Below are 22,693 nucleotides of genomic sequence, written 5' to 3'. Positions count from 1 at the left end.
GAGAATCTCATGGACAAAGGAGGCTGGTGGGTATGGGCCAGGGGGTTGCAAAGAGTCGGACACAACTTAGTAACAAAACAACAACAAAGTCTAGGATACAGGGGTGGGGTTTATACTAGTTGTTGTTTATTAAGCACTTATGTACCATGTGGCCATGGTTTTTCCAGTAGTCATGTACAGATGTCAGAGTTGGACTATAAAGAAAGCTGAGCGCCAAAGAATTGATGCTTTTGTACTGTGGTGTTGGAGAAGACTCTTGATAGAGTCCCTTGGACTGCAAGGAGATCCAACCAGTCCATCCGAAAGGAAATCAGTCCTGAATGTTAGATGGAAGGACTGATGCTGAAGCTGAAACTCCAATACTTTGGCCACCTCATGCCAAGAACTGACTCATTTGAAAAGACCCTGATGCTGGGAAAGATTGAAGGTAGGAGAAGAAGGGGATGACAGAGGACGCGATGGTTGGATGGCATTGTTGACTCAATGGACATGAATCTGAGTGAACTCTAGGAGTTGGTGAGGGATAGGGAGGCCTGGTGTGCTGCAGTCCACGGGGTCGCAAAGAGTCAGACACGACTGAGCGACTGAACTGAACTGACTATGTACCATGATATCTGCTAAGCGTTTTACCTGCAGGATCTTACCAAGTCCTCAAATTAATGCTATTACATAAATACTGTAATTTTCCATTAGAAAGGTAAGAAGATAGAGACTCAGATGGGAGTATATCCGTGGCCTCATGTCAAGAAGGTAGGACGATGAGTAGCAGATGTTAGAGCTCAGGCTGTTCTATAGAACATCCTGCTGCTGCTGCTGAGTCGCTTCAGTCGTGTCCGACTCTGTGCGACCCCATAGAGGGCAGCCCACCAGGCTCCCCCGTCCCTGGGATTCTTCAGGCAAGAACACTGGAGTGGGTTGCCATTTCCTTCTCCAATGCACGAAAGTGAAAAGTGAAAGTGAAGTCGCTCAGTCGTGTCTGACTCTTAGCGACCCCGTGGACTGCAGCCCACCAGGCTCCTCCATACATGGGATTTTCCAGGCAAGAGCACTGGAGTGGGGTGCCATTGCCTTCTCCGATAGAACATCCTAACCGCAACCAAAAGAACATAGGGTGGTCTCCAAATGACTAAAACATGGGATTCCCAGAGGATATTGGCAGGAACAGTCAAACTTGTCATGATTTGAATTGGACATATAAAATAAGACAGAAAAATACAATGGAAAATTCAAGATATACAGACTAATGCTAACATTTATGATTTTCAACAGTATTCTTTGCATTCCGTATCTGGGACTCACCCGAATTATGATACTGCAGTCAGGCTCCTTTCTTTCTACATATACTTCAATTAACAAATCTCCGGCCTGGGAAACCTAAAAAGGGCAGATGCAAAGACAGCAAATGTAAGTATGCTGCAAGAACACACACAGTACTTAAGATGGCTCAAAAGTCCTAGTCATATTTCTAAAAATTTTATAATAATGAAATGGGATCAATCTCCCTATTAACAACAACATAATACCCATTTTCTGGGTATAGTTAAGGATGTGGAGTCTACACACATGTATAATCAGCAAACACAATCACATACCATTTTTCTTATCTTTTACTCAAAAGGATAGTGTCCTCATATACCCTTAACCTTCTTATTGAAGTAATGCATCTGGCTACAGGAGAAACTGAGATGGTAAGGCCAAAAATTGAAATCTGAAGATAAATTAGGTCAGAGCTGTATTAAAACTACAAATAGAAAATGTATATTTAGCAACAAAAATTAAAAGTGAAGTGACAGAATATAAGAAGATAATAAAGTTTTTATTTTAATTACCTTTAGCCAAACATCAAGTGCTAGGTTATCTGGGTCACTATTATACCTAAGAAGACACATTATGTGAAGAAAACAGAAGGCAGGGAATACAAAGCGTTAAGATGTCACCATGTAGATTGACAGAATAATGTGAAGAAGATTAACAAAGAACCAAACAAATCTATGGAAAATATTCTGAGTTGCTTTTTTCAGAAATTCCCTTAAGTTATGTAATCACTTCGAAGCCACATCCATCACTCATTTTTAGAAAAAGATCATAATGGAGAAATGATCATTTCAAAGTTAAATTTGCCTCAGAATAAAACCTGCTGAGTAAATTTATGGGGCAAACATTAAAAACGTACTTTGAAGAGCTGTTCATAGTTATTCTGACACTACAGGCTTAGAAAAGCTTATTTCCGATTTTTCTTCCTTATGTTTAGAGCTACATAAAAATGCTACGAGAGAAAAGATACAGTTGACATTTTTACTTTTCCCTGTGTTTGTATAAACAACTCTCCGGGAAGGACACATTTTAAAAATTAAAAAAGCAAACACAAAGAATTCATAGAGTGTAGCCAAAAACAAGAATAGCTCAGAAAATCAAACAGGGATAAGACTTAGAGTCTGTCAGAAAACTACTTCAGAGAAGTTTTGAATGGACTGGAGAAAAACTCCAGCAAAACAACAGATTTTTTCCAAACTGTTCTACTTTTCTTCCAAATTGCTTTATTTTATAGACAATTCTTTTCTTATTTTAGCAATACTTACTTCTACTTAATTAGAAAGTATTCAAGACTCATTTCTTTATTGTAGTATGAATACAAATGATAAAACTGCAGAATGGTACTCATACTTTATCCAATAACAATACAGATAGTGCTGCCAAAGATTACCCTTAGGCTCACACAATCCTTTGTTTCATATCTGAAACTCTCTCCAAAAAGCAAGAATCCAAGAGAACCAACTGCTAATGAGCCACATTTTTTTAGTGTTACTGCTAAGTCCTCTGGAGTCTGCATTAATTACTTTGGTTCAAAATGGAGGAAACACTTTTTTACGCAATTAATCTCACAGTAGTGGGCTTCCCTGGAGGCTCAGACGGTAAAGAATCTGCCTGCAGTGTGGGAGACCTGGGTTCGATCCCTGTGTCGGGAAGAATCCCTGGAGGAGGGAAGACTACCCACTTCAGTATTCTTGCCTGGAGAATTACATGGCCAGTGGAGCCTGGCGGGCTACAGTCCATGGGTTCACAAAGAGTCAGACAAGAGTGAGTGATGAACACTTTCACTTTTCACTGGTACTAGGGGATCCATGCATTTGAATGAACCTTTCCTCATCTCCCTCATATGGAATGACAGCTCTGACAATTTCTCTGAATTAGTTGTGTGTATTTCAGGAATGAAGTGAACTTGGGGGTTGACTAATAAGAAAGCATTCACCTCATACTCCGAGTGTACCTACAAAGAGAATTTCTTTGACCCATTTGTCTAATCTACATTGGTACCCTGAATCCACTATAATTTCTAGTTATTAGAAGACAAAGCCAGCTTCAAAAAAGTCCAGTGACTATTCATCAAACAAGGACAGGTACCCTGGAAAAGCAGTAGTGAAACCTGAACACACAAACCCAATGTGATGCAACCGAGGAAAGTAAGGGAGATCTAGAAAAGTCAACTTAAGACATAAATTAACATGTCACGAAGTGCAGAACAGAAGCAGTCCCACTAGTGCAATCATCCAAGAGCATGCAGAGCAAAAGCATGTAAGAAATAACTTACAATTTCAAAAGCATAACAGAAAGAATCATTAGGGAGCCTGAATTTTCTGTTTATTTTAGTATTTGACTTTAAATGCTTCCTTTGAAATCCACTAGTATTTTCAATAGTGCTTCATAAATGAAAACTGATTTCAAAAAGGACATTGTGTTAAGATTAGAACTGACTTTTCCATCTATGTTTTGAAAACATTACATTAGCATACTTTGGCATCTCGTTATGTGTCATGCTACAGAATTTCACAACTGTTTTATCTAGGTTTTTTCCCCCGTTAATTTTACTTTGCTTCAAATAGGAATTTGAAAATAACACAACAAATGTTTACTTACAATGAAAGGTTTTGTTTTGTTTTGTTGTTGTTGTTTTTTTTAAATTTTTAAAAATTGGAGATCTAACTATTACTACTCACTTGAGTGTCTTTCCACTTGGTAATAAAGCTATTCTCTATGTCCATTTGTTTGACTTGGTCTTCTTTAACCTGTTTAAAATATAATTTGGGACATTCTAATAAAATACACGGAGTGATGGTACTCATCCTCACATAACTTTCTTCAGGAATTTAAAGACTGACATGTTCAAAATAAATGAGAATGGCCATCTTCATCAGCGGGGGCCCACACAGCTGGGGCAGATATAAAGCCAACAACATAGAGGCTCATAAAGTTCAGAATATCTTATGATGATAGCACTTTAGGCTACACATTCCATCAGTGGCATCCCCTTTGCTGAGGTGCATTAATAAGCAAAGTGGCTGATGAAGGATTCAGCAGAGTTTATGTACGTTGAGAGTAAAGACTTCTTTTATCAGAAATGTTCATTAAGGGCTTATGAAGTTTCCACCATTTGGTTAAAGCTGGACTTAACAAAACTATGTAGATAAACATTTTTCTACTATAACAGTACAAAAACAGAAAATCAAGAGAGCATGCAAAGCCACACATTTATTTTTCAAAGTCTTTCATTTCTCAGCATCAGAACTATTGTAAAGATGTTGCTGTTGATCAAAAACAGTGGACACATAAAGGAAGAGATAAAGAGGAGATCAAGGAACAAAGAGAATTCAACAATTGTTCATTCCTACATAAATTAAGATATGAACTTTGTTATTTTATTTAAATATACTTTCTTTTCCTTTTTTAAGCAATCTTGTGATGAGTTATTATAAGAATGTATGAACTACAAAAGTTAACCTATTACATTAACCTATTTGATCATCTGGTAAAGACACAATTCTGGAAAACACGGGATCTTGTACAAGACTATTGAACAGAATGCCCAGAAAGGTTTAATAACAATATTGAGATGACAGAATTAGTCAAGCAGTGGAAATGGACCTTTGACCCAGGTCCCCTATATCCACCCCACCATATTCAAATCCTAGGCTTATTTCCTCTGTTTTTACTCCTTTGAAATAAAAAATTATCCCTATTCCAAGAGTTTTTTGATGAAACATGAAAATATGAACTTCATAAAATAGCAAATTGAAAAGTCAGATAATTAGAATAGAGATGACTTAATAAAAACCACAGAATATTACTTCAGAATTTTTTTTCCAATTCATGCACAACTAAATGAAAACTCTAAAATGCTTTCAACTGCAAAATTTATCAGTCTGATGTAATTTACTGAATTTTTGAATTTCATAATTTCACACCTCTAAATAGACATACTTAATGCATACACATACTGAGAAAAAAAACATAAAAACACTATAAATAGAAATATTCTGTGCAACAGACACCAGATGGTAAGAAAGCTTTAGAAGCAGCCAAATTTAAATGAATGGCTATAGCTTAAAATGTTAGTTATATCTGAAAAGTGAAGGATCATGTACCTATCCTTCATTTTTAAAAATTCCTAAAGACGTGAATAAAGACATTCTAAAATACATATTTTTGTTTGCAAACAATAACATCAAAACTATTTTAACAAGGGCAGGATATAAGATATTTACCTCAAAAATTTCAACATAATTATTAATTAAGTCCTCGATTACATTCACTTCTTCACTAGTTTGTCCCTTAGTTTGAAACAAACAGGAGGAAAAAACCAAGGCCAAATTGTGGGCACTCATGTGATTGATTTCTGAGCATTTCTGAACCCTGTTAGAAAAAAAGCAGTGCTTGTTACAACACATTTCTGTGTGAACATTTCATAAAACTTACGGCTTCATGGTCATTTATCCTCTTTTATTTTTTAAACACAAACATATTGAAAGTTACTGATACTAAAGGTGGAGTGGTGATCTAAAGAAAAATACACAGTTCTTTCTTCCAAGTTTCCTTCAGGTTTAAGAACATTAGAAAAGACTACTGTCAAAGATATCACTACAAGTTACAAAGCAGTTCTTGATCATCGCTTTAGAAGAAGGACCCCCCTCCCCAATATCCAGACAGTTCTACAGATGGGACAACCTGTAGCTAAGGCACAAAGGTGTGCTTGCAGAAAGGTGTCAAGTGACTTGCAGGATGGAAGCATAAATAAAAGAGGGACAGGGGGCAGTAGGTAAGCAGGAAATAAGGCAAGAATGGCAAATTGGGAGGCATAAAGAGTTCCAAATTCAAGGTTCAGGGCAACTGTTGAATTTCCCAGCACATCCTTATCAGGTGAGAAAACGCCTGGTCAAAAGTGTTTGAATGGTTATTCAAAATAAGACACCTCTCAGAAAGCAATCACTTTTTACAATGAACAGACATGAAAAGAATCAATTCTCCCAATCAGTAGGCTATAACACCAGTTTTACAAAGAACTTTCAAGTGTTCACAAATGTTTAAGTTCAAAGTAATTAAGGAAAAAACCACAGCCATCACCCCAATAAAAGGAAATTTACAATGATAAAAATGCAGAACTCTACCTGATGCCCATGGAAATATCAGTTAATTTTATCACTGACTGTAGACATAACAGCTGCTTAATTGACTGTCTAATTAATTACATTTGTGAATTTCTAAAACACATGCTAAAAAGGGAAATCAACTCTAAGGAATAAAGCAAGACTAGGTAGGTACACCGGACTATAAAGGGCAAAGATTCTAGTAGGTACAAGAAAAATAAGGAAATATGACAGCAATATATATGATAGTGTAAGAAACTCACAATGAAATACCAAATTGCATAGGGGAGACAGAGCCAGTTTGATCATCATGTATGATTTATAAAATGCAAAAGGCATTGCAAGTTAATAGAGGAGGATGTCATAATTGTGGGCATCCCTCTCAAAACCACTCTGTACTTTTTTTTTAATCACACTAAACTGTAAATATTTGGAAATTTTATCTGCAAGTCTGCCTCTGTTACTATTAGAATCTAAGCATCTCACAGTCAGAGACTTCGTGTTAATCATACTGTGGTGGTGGCGGTTTGGTCATAAGCTGCATCCAACGCTTTGTGACCCCATGGACTGTAGCCTGCCAGACTCCTCTGTCACGGGTTTTCCTAGGTGAGGACACTGGAGTGGGCTGAGGAGTGGGTTGCCATTTCCTTCTCCCTGGGGATCTTCCCGACTTGGGGATCGAACATGCCTCTACTGCTTGGCAGATGGATTCTTTACCACTGAGCCACTAGGAAAGCCCCTAATCACACTGCAGTGCATAACATAAATATATACAGTGAAGGGAATTAAGTCAATATCAGTCATGGAGGAAGTGATCTGTTATCTAGGGCACGGATAGAAGTAAATGCTAGATCAATCTGACTTTATCCACACTGACCTCTCAAACTTTGATGACACTATCAAATATTCTCATCTCTCCTGAGCATTCTCCTCTAGCACTTATTTATCACCTCTTTGGTTTCTGTAGCTGCCTGAATTACTGACATAAATATGTCCACTATGTATTTTCCTTTTCTTCCTGTATTTCCCTGCTCCCACACTAGTACATGCAAGTGTCCCATATTCAGCCAGGTTACTCTCTTCCCACTCAGCTTTTCTCATTAGAAGTCCACAGAAATTGTGTCTTAAGTAGGTTTCTCTGTCTCTGTTCTAACCTCTTCCCAATCAATCCCAGGACATGGGTTATTATCCTAAAACAGATTGGATCAGTCACTCCTTATTATGTAAAGGAATGAAATCCAAATGTTTTTGCACAATGAACAGAGCCTTTCACAGCCTGATGCCAGCCAGCTACAAACCATCTCATCTTCTAGCACACATGTTTCCTGAAAATATCCCTCACTCATGTCTCGTACTTAATTTTCTGTCATGCCCAGTTCATTTATCCTTTTAGATCTGAAGCATCCCCTGGATCTCAACACACAATGATGTATCACTCGATCCTTCCTCTTTAATTTCATGTCGTATGCTAAAATTCTGTTTCAAAATCTGTGCTGACAGGGTTGTGTTTTCCTAATATGTATAAAACGCCCTGCAGCATCCCTGCAAGTCCTCATCCCCACTGTGATATCTCAGGGTTCCTTGGTGCTATTTGGAAACTGCAGTCTTAAGACTATTTTTGCTATTCATGCACTATTAGCAATCATTTCTGTTCACATGGTCTCTTAATGGGCATTGTATATAGTAGGAGCGAAAATAAATATTAGTTAAACAAAGGATAGGAAGTAGCTCATTATCTGAAATTCAAGTATGCATTAAGAAGTTTAAGAATTATATGCAACTCAATGTTTTAAAATATTAACTGATAATTGTAGCAGCAGGTCACATATTGAAATTTGTGAAGAAAAAAAAAATCTGTCCCAGTGTCTCTTGGGCATAGAGGTAGGACCGTACGGTATATCAACTATATTTGTGTGACACAATAAGAAAATCAGATGCATAGTAATGGAGTTTACATGCATGAGAAGCAGTGATTGGAAAAGTAAGATAAAGACAAAAGACAAATTGTGGAGATTTAGGAATCTAAACTTCAACGAAGGTATTTTCAGTAGAATTCAGCTTCACAGAAATTTATTCAAGGGAACATTTCATCCATGCAGAAAGCTGCCAACAATATATTCCTTAAGCAATATTTACTCTGATTTAAGTTTTTGTAATAATTCTTGCTCATAGCAAAATAAACAAGCCTAAGTTTGTTGACTTAAAATGTTATTCCCAGACACCCTGATTTTTCAGATGTCATTTCTCAAGCTACCGTTTTATTCCTCCTAGCCTCCCAAATGCAGGGGACTACATGCCCTGACACAGAAAATGGTTTTGGCTTTTGAAATTTCCCTTATCTAATCAATAGTCTGACATCAAAATGTTTTAAAATTCTTAGTTTTAAGTACTGGATGTATCTGAGAAGGTGATATATGATTATTTCTAATCCATTTAAGAAATTCTCCTGGGCTATTTATTTGAAATGCTTCTTAACTGCATTAAGAGACACTAAACTGACAGTTTATGGGAATTCCATTTTGAAACCATTCTTAAGATATGGTGGAAGATTTACATTCACAAATAGAAGAAGGTTAACCACAGTACTTTAAATTAAAAAAAATAATGACTTACTGAGTGCCATATCTGAAATATCTAGAAAAGTTTATGAATCTACCCACCTGTAAAGGTGTTCAATTATAGCTGCCAAGGTTGCTTGGTTCACCCCAGGAAGAGTACGTATAAATGCTCCATACTTTTTAATTCTCTCCTTGTCATCTTGGGTATCTAGAGGTTAAACACACACACGTGAAACTTTAGGTCTAACTAATCATCTACATACCAATTTGCCTTTTATCAGTATTTTAAAACAATATTCACAACTGTATTTCACTGACACAATCAAGTTTCAAAACAGAAAACACTCAAACTTCTCTAATCCTGGAAAAATATTTGGTATTTACATAAACATTCCACGGCTATATGTCATAGCTCTTCTATTTTGTAATTAAAAATAAAGTACTTTTAAAACCCAGGTCTGTATTTTATCTTCAATGCTACATTCTACTGAACTTCAACTAAAAGGACTATTTTCAAGTAGTAACAAATTAGCCTACAAATTGAAGAGATGAGCCAAAAGTATTTTAACTATAGCTATGGAAACATCTCACTATTTGTTATTAGAAAATGACATGTGTGACCATTTTTCCTTGTTAGCATCACAAAAATCTTCCCTATACCAAGAACTATGAACTGTACATTAACCCCACAGATCCATGCAAAGGGCCTTTGGCCAGCCCTGGAAATTTCAGTTCTTTGGAGAGGGTCAGGGGGGCAGTGGAATAAGTCATGTGTAGGCCCCGGTAACAGTGATACAGACTGAGAGGAGGATAGAGAGATCCTCTGCTTTTGGCATGGTTAGAACTTAGGCATGAAGAGGAGGACAAGAAGGAACTACTCTCCTCCACTCTCCGAACCCCAAGAAGTCAAATGCTTAAAAGCAACTGCACAGGAACCCCAAAGTTCTAGAGTCCGGAGGCTGCGCAGTGTGGTCTGGTCTAACCTATTCTTTCACAGGGGAAATAAGAGACCTTCCTTCAAATAAATAGCTTGTGCTGACTCTGTAACTCAAGGGGACTGCACTTATATAGTCCCTCTCAATTCCCAGCTACCTTTGGAAACAAGGCTTTTTTATTTTCTGCTTAGCCCTACACCTTCTATTCACAGAAAGCCAGAGGCACATTAGTGATTCTTTCAAAGTACACAGTCACTTGTAAAGGGCATTCAGATCCCTGGGGAGGTAAGAAATTCTGTGACACATTTCTGAAGCACACTCCTATTTAAAACAGGAACTCATAGCTCCTTTGTACTGATTTCACCTGCACCCTAGATCTATAAAAGTAAACATGGTTATATTGACTCAACCATGCTGATGGATGACTGTCTAAAAGCAAGAGGGGAAGACACCCCAGTAACATTCAAAGACTAGAAGTGAATTAAGAATTAGCTGTCATTCTTGGTATAATCCAAATGTTTCCCCTCATGTCTTCCAGTTTCTAACTGTAGAGGTAATTGTATTTATTCAATTAAATGTAATTAATACTACACTACTATGCTTCTAACAAGCACATGCTAGTATAGCCTATTTTCACAAATCTTATAAGAATAAAATAGATGATATTTTCAAAATGAAGTTTGAGTAACTGGAAAGGAAACTGAAGATAGATTTTAGGTCATATAGAAAATACAACTATTCAACAAGTCACAGCCTTCAGACAATTTAATAGCATTCTTAGAAGAAGTCATGTATATCCTATAAACATGTACTATGCAACTGTAGGATTTTCTTCGCCTTGGGCACACAGGACCCAAGAGAGCTCTCCAATGAGGTCATCCAGTAAGTTCTGGTTGACTTTTGTCAGATCCAACAAAGGGTACTTTCTGACAGGTCAGGGTGAGCTACAACAGATCTGAAAGCAAAGAACTTTCAACACTAGTAGTTGAAGCCTTCTCAAAATAATTTCTCAAGGATTCACATCCAAATGGAAGGTGAATACACTCCTCTCTGACACATGCTGTTTCTCAACTACCTTCTCCTGTAGTTTAACAATGAAGACCTCTTTGCCATTAAATTTGACAACTTCAGCAAAAGCATATTTGTCATAGGTTTTTGATGACTGATTTTACAATAAAGGCAAATTTTAAGTCTTTATAAAATAGAGGTACTATAAATAATTTCATAGTTATGAAATACAATAAAATCTTAAAACAAAAATGAGGGTGACAGGGCAATTGTGCTTAAAAAGATGTACTACCTAATTCTATATTCCAGAAAATTATACAATCAACTCTTATTGTGATTAGAATTAAAACTATTGATTTGAAAAACATAGGCAACAAGGAAAAGACTTCTGAATTAAGTAGTTACATTGCGAAGAGTTTTATTTTAATAACAATACTACTCTCTTCTTGCTGAGACAAAAAGGGTCAATCTTGGGATTATTTTTCAACTATAGATGTTCTGTGGCATTTCAAAATTAATCCCTTCAAATTTCATATTTATGTTTTAAATTAAACAAATACTTTCAACAGAAGAAACTATTTCTCAACAGAAAAACATCATATAGTCAATAATGTGAAAAATGAAAATAGCTCTATTAGAAATCTGGGATTAAAGGCAAAATTTATATTTTAAAATATGTATTATCATGTTTCTAAAAAAGGAGTTACTTTGAATTAATGGAGGTAAATATAGGTTTTACTGAAATCAATTTGACCAATTATCTGATTTAATAGGGCTTCCCAGGTGGTGCTAGTGGTAAAGAACCCACCTGCCAATGCAGGAGACATAATAGATATGGGTTTGATCCCTGGGTTGGGAAGATCTCCTGGAGGAGGGCTCGGCAACCCACTCCAGTATTCTTGCCTGGAGAATCCCCATGGACAGAGGAGCCTGGTGGGCTACAGTCCATACGGTCACAAAAAGTCTGACACAACTGAAGTGATTTAACACACATGCAGCTGATTTAATAAACTGTTTTTCTAAGATTATTTCTTAAATAAGTTCTCTTAAGAGTGTAGCAAAGATATTTTACTTCATTAGACAGAATCTGAAAAAAAATGAAGAGTAAAAAGGTCTTTTGTCATGTAACTCTAAAGAGACAGAATGAATGAAAAAAGAAAGCCAAAAAGCTATATGTTAAAACCATGTAAAACCAATGTTGTAATAAACCTTTCATTTTAATCTTAATGAGAAATTAATAGCCTACACGGACTTGACTAGTAACACTTCCAAAGTTAAGGCAAAGTAAGCACTAAGAAGTCTACCAAAAACTAAATATTATCATAAAAGACTTTAGCAACTACCACCATAAGTTTCTTTTGAGGCATATATAACAGCTATTTTACAATTCCTGTTCTAAGCCATTATGTACACTGTTCCTTTCAATTAAATGTTCAGATTATCAGAGGTGATTTTAAAAATCTATTATCAAATGAGAAGGCAAGCCTTTATTTTGTAATTTATGTATTACCTAAGGCAGAGATCCAATACGGGTAGAGCTCCTTAGTGAGAAGTGCATCATCAATGTCAGAGAGAAAACTCTTCAATACGCCTGTCACATCTTCAAGTTGATGTTTTCCAGCCCTCAATTTAAAGCTTCTTGCATCCTTTTTGAAACTCTCCAGGAGTTCACTTACATGTAATGGATCACCATTCTTTTGATAGATATTTTTGTATCCTAAACCTTTGTTAAAAAAAAAAAAAAGAAAGAAAAAGATTATATGAAAAAAGTCTCAGGTCAAAATCCATTTTACTATCTCAAAAAAAGAACTAATTTCTGTGTTCGGATGATGCACAAGACAAAGTCATCATCTAAGAGTTTATATAAACATGCATGAGAGTAAAAATCTCCCCACCTTGCAAATTTTATAATGTAAAATGCAAACCTGATGAACAAACTATTCCATCCTCAATTTTGAGTAGGCCCTAGGCCAGTCCTTCCTCCAGTTCTTCATAGCATCTTTCTCAAATGATCTTTTACTGCAGGTGCCCTTTGCTCAGTCTCTCAGAGTACAGATTTGCCTTCAGTTTCACTGACAAAAGTAAGACTCTGGCATAAATTTCCTTAAGTCTCTACATTCATATGTGCATATTTAATTCTGTCTGTTCCACACCTTCTTCTAGATGGAAGAGTTGGGTCATAACTTTTCAGAATTACATACTGATCAAGTTTCCCACATAAAATAAGAATAGCAGCAGTTAACAGGAGGAAGAGGAGTGGTGGTGGGGATGATGATGATATGCAAATATTTTTTAATCCTTTTTTGCCCCCTCCCTTCAGGCCTCTTGTTTTTCTTTCTTCCAAAACTAATCTGAGTCTTCTATATTTATTCTTTCTACCATCTTGCATCCCTGTTGATCCTTTAACTACTTACTCTTGCTTCAGGCCTAATTCCCACTCTGTTGGGACCATCTTCCTCAAGAATATGCTTTCTAGATGCGTTTCAATTTTTATATAATAGGATCCCCTTGCAGTGTCTAATACTCCAGTGAATCCTGGTTAAAATTCTGTTAATCTCAAGGCTTTCATGATGTTATGACCTCATCTCTTTTGACCCGTTTCTCTATGACTCCTCTTCTAGTCTTCTATTTATTCTGCTATCCAGTCTTTACTGATGATTCCAGGAAACTGTCCTCAACTCTCTTCTCTGATCCCCTACAAAATTTTCTAGATGAACCCATCCATTTTCATCACTTCAACTAAGACATGTATATTTCTACTCAGCTTTTAATTTTGAAAATTTCAAATGCACATGTGTGTTATATATCTAAATCTATATATAAATACAGGGCTTCCCAAATACAAGCCACACAGACTATACTTATGCATATGAATGAATTAATTTTCCTACCCCATTCAGTACTTCACCTCCCAATCCCAACATGCCTTTTATCTTGTTCTATACCTCAATATGTGGCACTGCCTTCTCCCCAGTCATTTATAAGCCAGAAGTTCTCTTTCTCACATATCACATCAAAAGAATAAAAATTTCAAAAAAACTGTCACATATATTTTTCATCATGACTTCTCTCACAAAACTGTCCCCTTGCTCCATCACCTGCACTATTATAATTTCAGGCACCCACTTCCTCCGTATGTTATTGCACCTCTGTCCCTGTTTCCACCGAGCCCTCCGGTCGGTCTTGAAAATGATAATAGAATGATCTGAGATACAAGTCTGCTGATGTTACCAAAATGCTTAAACAATATGGATATAGCCCCCTACCACTGACTAGAGGGCGAGTTTTTGGGGAGATTGAAGGCATGAGGAGAAGGAGACAACAGAAGATGAGATGGTTGGATGGCACCTCCAACTCAATGGACATGAGTTTGAGCAAGCTCCGGGAGATGATGAAGGACAGGGAAGCCTGGCGTGCTGCAGTCCATGGGGTCACAAAGAGCTGGACATGACTGGGCAACTGAACAACAACAGAGGCCAAGTTTAAGGCTTTTATTATGATACATAAGACCCTGGGCTTCCCAGGTCGTGTTAGTGGTAAAGAACCCACCTGCCAACGCAGGAGACATAAGAGATGTGAGTTCGATCTCTGGATTGGGATGATCCCCTGGAGGAGGGCATAGCAACCCACTCCACTATCCTTGCTTGGAGAATCCCATGGACTGAGGAGCCTGGTGGGCTATTGTCCATAGGGTCACAAAGAGTTGGAAACAACTGAAATGACTTAGCATGCAGGCATACATACAAGACCCTATATGAATGTCCTAACTAGTCCTCCAGCTTCTTTTATTTTCCACTCTTCTCACACTAAGTTCTGACCACACTTAGCTACCCAAAGTTCCCTGACTAGACAACTTCCTTCATGACTCCACACCTGGCATACACAGTTTCCTCTGTCTGGAATCCCTACTCCTTCCTTCTCCCAACGAGCTCCCATTCACTCTTAAAACACATGGCAGGTTCCATGCGTGACCCATGACACCCTCCGTGACCACTGCTACACTGAGTGAATTTCACCTCTAAGCCATGGACACCTGGACCAACCCCTGAACCTCTCTGCCACGGAATTTTATGCAATTGAGATGTAAATGCCCACTTATTTTGATCCACAATCTATAAGCTCCTAGAAGGCAAAGATCATGTCTTATTTTCTGTATACAGTAGTTACACAGTACCTCAAAGAACTCAGTGGATACTCAGTAAATGACCACAATAGAAGAATAAGCAAGTTCTACCAAAAAATTGATTAAGTTTCTGAGATATCATGTTCCTAGTTGAGTGAATTTTTAACAACTGGTACAAGGTAACTAAATGTGAATCTGAACACAATTTTGTTTACAAAAATTAAATATATCCCCCCAAGAACTAACTGCTGTAACTCATTAAAAAAATTAACACTCTAAGAATTACACTGTGAATTTTGTCAGGTTCAGATTTTGATACCATGAGCACAAAAATTCAGCTTTTAGATTTTATACCAAAGATTAGGAAATTCGAAATAATTATGACCATATAGGCCCTGAGTCAATCACTTGCATCCTAAAATCACTGGGCATTTTCTAAGTTCATATAAAATCTTCCCTTCTACACATACTGGTAATATTGAGGTTTTCACATGTTTTACTCATTAAAAAAACAAAAAGCTGGAAAAATCATTAAGAGTCTTTTATTGGCTTTATTACTTTAATATGGAAGCTAATGTACCTTATGCTAGAGCTACAAGGTAATTATAATATATGAAATTTAGTTGAAAACAATCTAATGCTTAATGATTTTAAATGCAAATAAACACCACAAAGAAACTTCTGATTTCCCTAGAGAAACATTAAATTGGATACACTGGGAGCTAGTCAAGCTATTTTAATCATCTGTCAGCTTAAGAAAGACCTTATACCATTATGAAACTAACAAGATGTGAAAATTCCCAATGAGGTTATGATCTTGCTAAAACATAAGATGTGTGCAATTTATTTATACCTGCACAATGCAAGTGCACCAATACTGAATTACTACTAAATGAAGATGATAACTTTCCTCCCCCATTTTCAAACAAACAGATGATGACAGTTGATAAGAAAAATATAACCAGACTATCAAGGAACTTCACAGAATAATCCCACATAATGTGATTATATACATATTTGTAATGTATATAATTCAAACACAAATTAATATTCAAACTTGAATATTAATCGTAATTTTACTTGGATAACTTTACTTGGATAATGAAATGAGTGAAATACTTAAAATGGCACTCTCCCTAGGAGAAAACAGATTAATATACACACATTCTAGACTTAATTTTCCCTTATTTTTTTTCATAGCATTTGTTATTTCTGGCTTTGTGTTCATAATAGTTCACTGTTAGTTCTCATACTGGAAGTCAAAATTTATGGTTCTTTCACTCTTTACTACGACTGCTCAATTTCCAGTGCTAACCTCAGCGGCTGGCACACAATAGACAATAAATAAGTAAAAAAAAAAAAAAACTCATAAAACAGTGTTTTTCTACAGCTCTCTCACTGATTACACTTTCTTTTCAAATTAAAAATACCCAAAGATATATTTAAGACTAGGAGAACAATGAAAAGCTAACACAGCTTCCAAAATATAAGATAAACCATTTTACTTTTTCTCTGCATGTACAATCTAAATCAATGCTTTTCATAGACAGATTGAGAGAACACATTTTTATATTAAAAATACAGTTAAGCAATTTATTTATCTTTCAGCGTATTAAGGGAACATGTAATAGAAGAAATTTTAAGAATGAGTAGTAATTTGAAAATAAGTAAAAATAATAAAGATATACTTCATTTACTTTTTAGGCATGTGTAAAATACTACCACAGCATGTTAAATTAAAATGAAGCCTGATTCAAGTTGGTTTTAACCTGCAAACTATTCATAAAAATGTTACAATTAAGTCAAACCAGCAGAATTAATGACCACGTTTCTTAATATAAACATGTGACCAAAAACATGTTAAAGGGAATAAATACACAGACACTTTGCATGCAGGCCTACAAAAAAGTAAAGTCTTTTACACATTGTCCCATCATTTACCACTTTTAAAACACAGTCACCACTACATTCCCCAAGACTTTACTGTAAAGTTAGAACCTCTGAAAAGTACAACCTTTAATCATTTTTTAAATATACATTTTACAATATAGATTCTTCTAATATGTCATTTAAAAATTTTATGCATTTAAAGGAAGAAGGAATTTGTAAGGCATGTGATATCATTTAAATGAACTTTACTGTGAGAAGGAATGGCATTTAGGCTGAAGAGGGACTACACTTTTAATTTTCACTGATGTTCTTAAAATACAAAGGGCTCTCCTTCAGTCCAATGGAGGTACTATTTCAAAACTGTAAGAATGCTACTATAAGTTCTTGGGGTTGAATAAAAACTCTGATACTTACCATACTGTGTAACAAATGCTATACAGCTGTTCACGATAATGGGAACGTCATTTTTGCTGAGCTGCTGGTCTTGTAATGCATTCCCATCTGTACCTGCTGCTTTTTCAATTGCAGTATGCCAGACTGTGAAATCCAACTTGGTATGCCCATGGATGTATAATGTTCTGTAAAGTTAGAAAAGTATTTCAAATGATAATTTTGTTTTTTTTTAAAGCCTTACTTCTACAGAGAATATCCTTAAATCCATATAAATGTGATCTGATCTCATCCATCAGAAGAAAATCCCTCTGTCTACCATCAGCTTCCACTCACTTGATCCCTTTTTTGCTTTGGAGTCACACGTCTCTCTCCATAGAGCCCAGAAAATTCCCTGAACTTGTGGTCTTAATGTCCTCGCCTCTTTTTTCATTCCCTCTTTCATTCTGTTTCGGAATAACTGAACTGAAACCCTTCTGGCCAGCATCACTTGTAACTTCTCATGGATATTTGGGGGTTTATTTTTTAAGATTTTAGAACTGTTTGATGACTTTAGGACTGTTCTACCTTTTAAAGGTTAAAGAGAGAGAGAGAGAGAGAGGGAAAACAACCACCCAAGTCAGCTTTGGTAGACAGTTCTTCCTGACTTTTCCTCCTATCTTTCTGGTCCCTCAGTTCTTTCCCAAACTCACTTTCTCTTTCTAAAAATGAACTTGTAACTTCCGTGCACTCACTTGAACTCCAAAGACTCTCCAAGAGACATGTCATTCAGGCCAGTGATTTCATCTCCCATATATATAAGCTAGTAAGTCTCACATTCCTATCTCTGGTTGAGAACTGTCTCACAAATCAGATCTCCACATGATTGAAAAGCAAGAGCATAAAGAAGTTAACAGAAAGGAAATCAATTCCTGAACTCAAGTTCTAGCTCGCACTCACTTCCTTTATGACCTTGGACAAGTTATCAATCTTCTTTGGTTGTCAGTTTCATCAAAGGCAAAAATGAGGATAATGATAGCACCCACTTCAGCACTCAATAAATGTGGTATTAGTAACGAATAAACCATAATACTAATTAATGTAAATTCCACAAGCATCTCAAATCTTTATCCCTTCTCATACCAAACTGGTACTACATTCTCCACTTATCCCACCAGGAATTTAGGATTCATTACTGTGGACTGATCCCCCCGATCCCCACCCCACCCCTGACATATGAACTCAGTCACAGATTTCTGTCACATCCAGTTCCCTGACATACTTGTTTTGACTCCTCTTTATTTGAACACTGCCCTCCTTCGGGGCTTTCTATTGCTCCTTAAAGTCACTTAAGTCCCTCCAAACAAAATTCCTTTCCCAGTTCTCCACCTTCTCCTCAAGACTGCCAGAATGATCTTTTTAAAATACAAAACTAATGACATCACTTCCTGATAACTGTCCTTCCATGGCAGTTCTAGAGGTTTCAAGATTAAAAGGTCTTCAAGATCTGTCCTGTATTTTCCATTCCAACTGTGCCATTCCCAGGAGGAAGGGAGAAAGGAAGGGAAGAAAAAAGAAACTAACATGTTCTTCTCTTTGCAATAAGTATTTCCTGCTCTCCAACTGCTTAGTCCAGCTCCTCCCCCATTGGTATATTCTAGGTAACCCTTTGTGACCCTCCGTTCCTATCTGCCTCCATCCAATGTTTCTGGTGTAACAGGCCTTCTTCTTTAATCCTAAACACCCACTCCACCCTCCATCACATCACCTGTTGTGTCTGTGTGAATTTTTTAGCCACCTCACCACAAACTTCATACAAGCAAACAAAGCAAGCATTTCAGTATCAATAGCCTTTAGCATAATGCCAGACATTTAGTGGATGCATTGTTTTAAACTTCTATTACTAGATAAAAACTTTGATTTGAAACACAAATTAATCATTGATGCATTTAAGTATAATTATACTGAAGTAAGAGGAAACAGCAACCCACTTCAGTCTTCTGGCCTAGTTGATCCCACGGACAGAGGAGCCTGGCGGGCTGCTGACCACAGATGCACAGGGCGGGACACGACTGAAACGACTTAGCATGCATGCAGAACAGCGTACAACTATTTAATTTTGATTTCAGACTACAAAATGGCTACTTTGGATTCAATCTGAAGAGAAAGGAATGAACTGCATGGACAATCGGTCGTTATGGTTTCTCTTTTGAGGGGACTGAGAGAGGTAATCTTTTAGATTCCTGGTAATTCATTGGCCCTAATTTAAGAAGAAAACAACAGTCCTTTCTTTCCTTTGGTTTCTTTCCTTGAAATGCTCCTGTACGAAGATAAAGCTACTAGCACCCCACTCCACTCACCTCTAACACCTTCTGAACCTGCCATAACTACACCTTCACTGACAATGATGCCCATAATCTTCATCTCTTGCTTCCTGACATCTTTATTTATTGCTTTTATTTTCCACACCCATCACGGCAGCTCAGATCTCAAGGTTTTGTCATTTCCTTTTTGAAGAATTCTGACACCTGCTTTAATACTGACATGCTTTTGCCTTTTCACTGATCTCATGTCATGTTTAACTCAAAAGCATTCTACTGCTGGGTTTATTTGTTTAAACGAAACTATCTAACTTGGGTAATTTCCCTGAGAAATCAAGCTCCTACATTATGAAGACAATAAAAATTACAGCTTGTTAAATTCAGGAGTTTAAAAATATATATTTTAACTTCTCTTGAGTCTCAATTGCTTTTTTCATCTGATAATTAAGCTCTGAATAGGCGACAAAATCTTTGAAAAGGTGTGTGTATAAACAAACAACGACCAATTTTTGAGCAAGCAGTTAAAGAAACCCTAAAGGGAACGGCCTGCCTATAATAGCAGTATAATTCTGCCATTAACTGTAAATGTTTCTAACTTCAAATTTTCTTTCTAGTCAGAAGAAATGTTGTGATGACAAGTTTAACTGTCTGCTTGTGAACTAGTGAAGGGTAGAATCAGTAATGACAAGTTAACTCCCAAGTCAACTTGTCAAAGGCTGAATCCTAAAATACATCATCTTGTGCAGTAGATGTCTGACATTTAACAGCATCAGTTCAACAACTTTCCTCTCTGATGTTACCTAAACTCTGCACATTGAATAAAGCATCAAAAGATATTTTCAACACAAATGCTGGCCAACTTTATTATTTCAAATGTTACTGAACAATGGTTTATCATTCCTATTTCAAGGAATTCACATCTTGAAAATCTGAAAAGTTATTCTGAAGAACTCTAATTATAGAGAAACACATTTTACTAATTGTTCATTCCTTAAGCCTAATTTTTAAAGCCATATTTAAAAAAATCCATATATCCTATAATAAGATAGTTCAATAAGACATAGAAACCAAGTCCCCAAAATAATAAAACAATTTTCTCAAATTTGTAATATAGTAACCACAAAATATAGACTACCATATTTGAGCCTAGTCTACTGACAAGACCCAGGACAAATGACAGGATCTATATAAAAACTGAAATCATCTTTATAAAGAATATTTTAAACACAACTAAAAAGCAAACAACCCATTTCAAAAACATAACTAAAAAAGATAATATCTTAGGCATTTATAAAAAATAAAAACACTGAGTCTTGTAGTATACGTTAGCATTTGTTGGCCAAAAAATACTTTATTTTGCTTTCATTTCTATAAGATATTTTTGCTGGATAGAGTACTTTAAGCTAATAGTTTCTGGTTTGGCTATTTTTTTCCCCTAACACATTAAAAGATTTCACTATATTATCTCCTGGTTTGCACTGTTTCTGCCAATACAGTCTCATCTTTGTCCCCTATTTTTAATGTTTTCTCTCCGCCTCTGGTACTTTTATTTTTCCTCACATTGGTTTCCAAGAATTTGAGTATGATATGTCTTGATGTGGTTTGTCTTTATCATGCATGATATGTTGATCTTAATATATGTGTATTTATAGTTTTTATGAAATTCAGAAATCTTTGGCCATATTTCTTCAAATATTATATATATATATATATATATATATATATATATATATTACTCCATCTTTCTCTTGTCTCATTTTACAATTCTAACTATGTTTACATAAGAATGCTTAATACTGTCCCACAGGTCATTGAGGCTCTGCTACTTTTATTTAGTCTTTTCTCTCTGAGCTAAAGTTTTGATAATTTCTATTGTCATGACTTCAAGTTTATTGAGTTTGTTTCTTTTAACATGGTCTACTCTTGCATTTAGCTGATCTAGTGAGATTTTCTTTTCATAAAGTGTATTTTTCAGCTTTAGAAGTTCCATTTGGTTCCTTCTTTAGATCCATTTTTCTATGTTTATGTTTTCCTTTACATCTTTTAATATATTTAGTAATAATTCAAAATTAGTGTGTATATTCTTTGCTAATTCCACTGTCCTTCTCATTTCTAGGTCTGTTCTCATCATCTAATTTGCAGCTTTCTCATATCACCAGTAATTTTAACTCTGTGCTAGATATCATGAGTGTTAAGTTCATGTCAGGGTTGTGCTGTCTTCCTATAAAGGGTATTGATGTTGTTTTGGCCCCTTTTGCCTATTTGACCCTGGGTAACTAAACTACTTGTGGAGAGGTCTGTTTTTAAGCTTAGCAGGGCATAAATGGAGCAGCCTTTACCTGAGGGCTGGTTTAGCCTTAATATTCTGGGATTACCTCCTGCAGTCTTTACGAATGCTCTATGTGTTTAATGAAGTCTGTCTAACCTGGCTAGATAAAATTTAAACACACTCAAATAGTGTCTAAACTCTGGGAATTGTTCAACTCATAGCACACCCTGGGAGTACTTTTGCCTGGAGTTTTGACCTGCAAATATTCAGGTTCATACTGAGCTGAAGATGGAAGGGAACTCCTATGAAGATTTCTGAAGCCCGTGCTCTGTACATTTTCCCCTCTGCTCTGAACTCTATTTTGCAAAGTTTAGCTACTGCAGATTCTCCAAACTTCTAGCTCCACTCCAACATAGCAAAATCACCATATTCTTCTTGGATCCCCCCATTCCCTGGGCCAAGTACTGACAGGAAGCCAAGGTGATCTTAGGCCTTAAGTCACTTGTTTCCCTTCTCTCCATGGTCACAATACTGGGAAGCCTATTGTTCCAAAGTCTGAAAATAGTTCGTTTGGTCCAAGTTTCTAGTAGTTTAAAATAGGAGGGCATATTCCATGCCAGATCTTCATGGGCAGATATGGGAGTCCGGCACATAAGTCATTGCATCCATAAATCACCCTCATTTTCGTTTATAGAAAAACAGTATTTCTTTCCTCAGCAGATAAGAAACTGCTGCATAGAGATGAAATTTCAGCCAGAAACAGGCAAACAATTATTAAATCTGTAGATGCAGAGACTGTAT

The 22,693-nt window shown here is 36.3% G+C and overlaps 1 protein-coding gene across 3 annotated transcripts in view; it reads right to left on the bottom strand.

Moving 5' to 3' along the window:
- ARAP2 (ArfGAP with RhoGAP domain, ankyrin repeat and PH domain 2) overlaps positions 1–22,693 on the bottom strand; it is a 183,356-nt gene that overhangs the window by 51,700 nt on the left and 108,963 nt on the right. For 2 of the 3 annotated variants that reach the window (XM_043438632.1, XM_043438633.1), the window contains 6 exons: positions 17,348–17,511; positions 12,431–12,643; positions 9,080–9,185; positions 5,541–5,688; positions 3,996–4,064; positions 1,300–1,374 (listed from right to left, as the gene is read on the bottom strand). In XM_043438632.1, coding sequence (XP_043294567.1) covers positions 1,300–1,374; positions 3,996–4,064; positions 5,541–5,688; positions 9,080–9,185; positions 12,431–12,643; positions 17,348–17,511 — 775 coding nt within the window. The remainder of the gene's footprint in view (positions 1–1,299; positions 1,375–3,995; positions 4,065–5,540; positions 5,689–9,079; positions 9,186–12,430; positions 12,644–17,347; positions 17,512–22,693) is intronic. The other variant, XM_043438634.1, reaches the window with a different exon arrangement.

Source organism: Cervus canadensis, chromosome 19, assembly GCF_019320065.1.
Source record: "Cervus canadensis isolate Bull #8, Minnesota chromosome 19, ASM1932006v1, whole genome shotgun sequence".
Classification (NCBI taxonomy): Eukaryota; Metazoa; Chordata; class Mammalia; order Artiodactyla; family Cervidae; genus Cervus; species Cervus canadensis.
The sequence above is the reverse complement of the archived record's forward strand: the minus strand, read 5'-3'. Positions and strand labels throughout refer to the sequence as shown.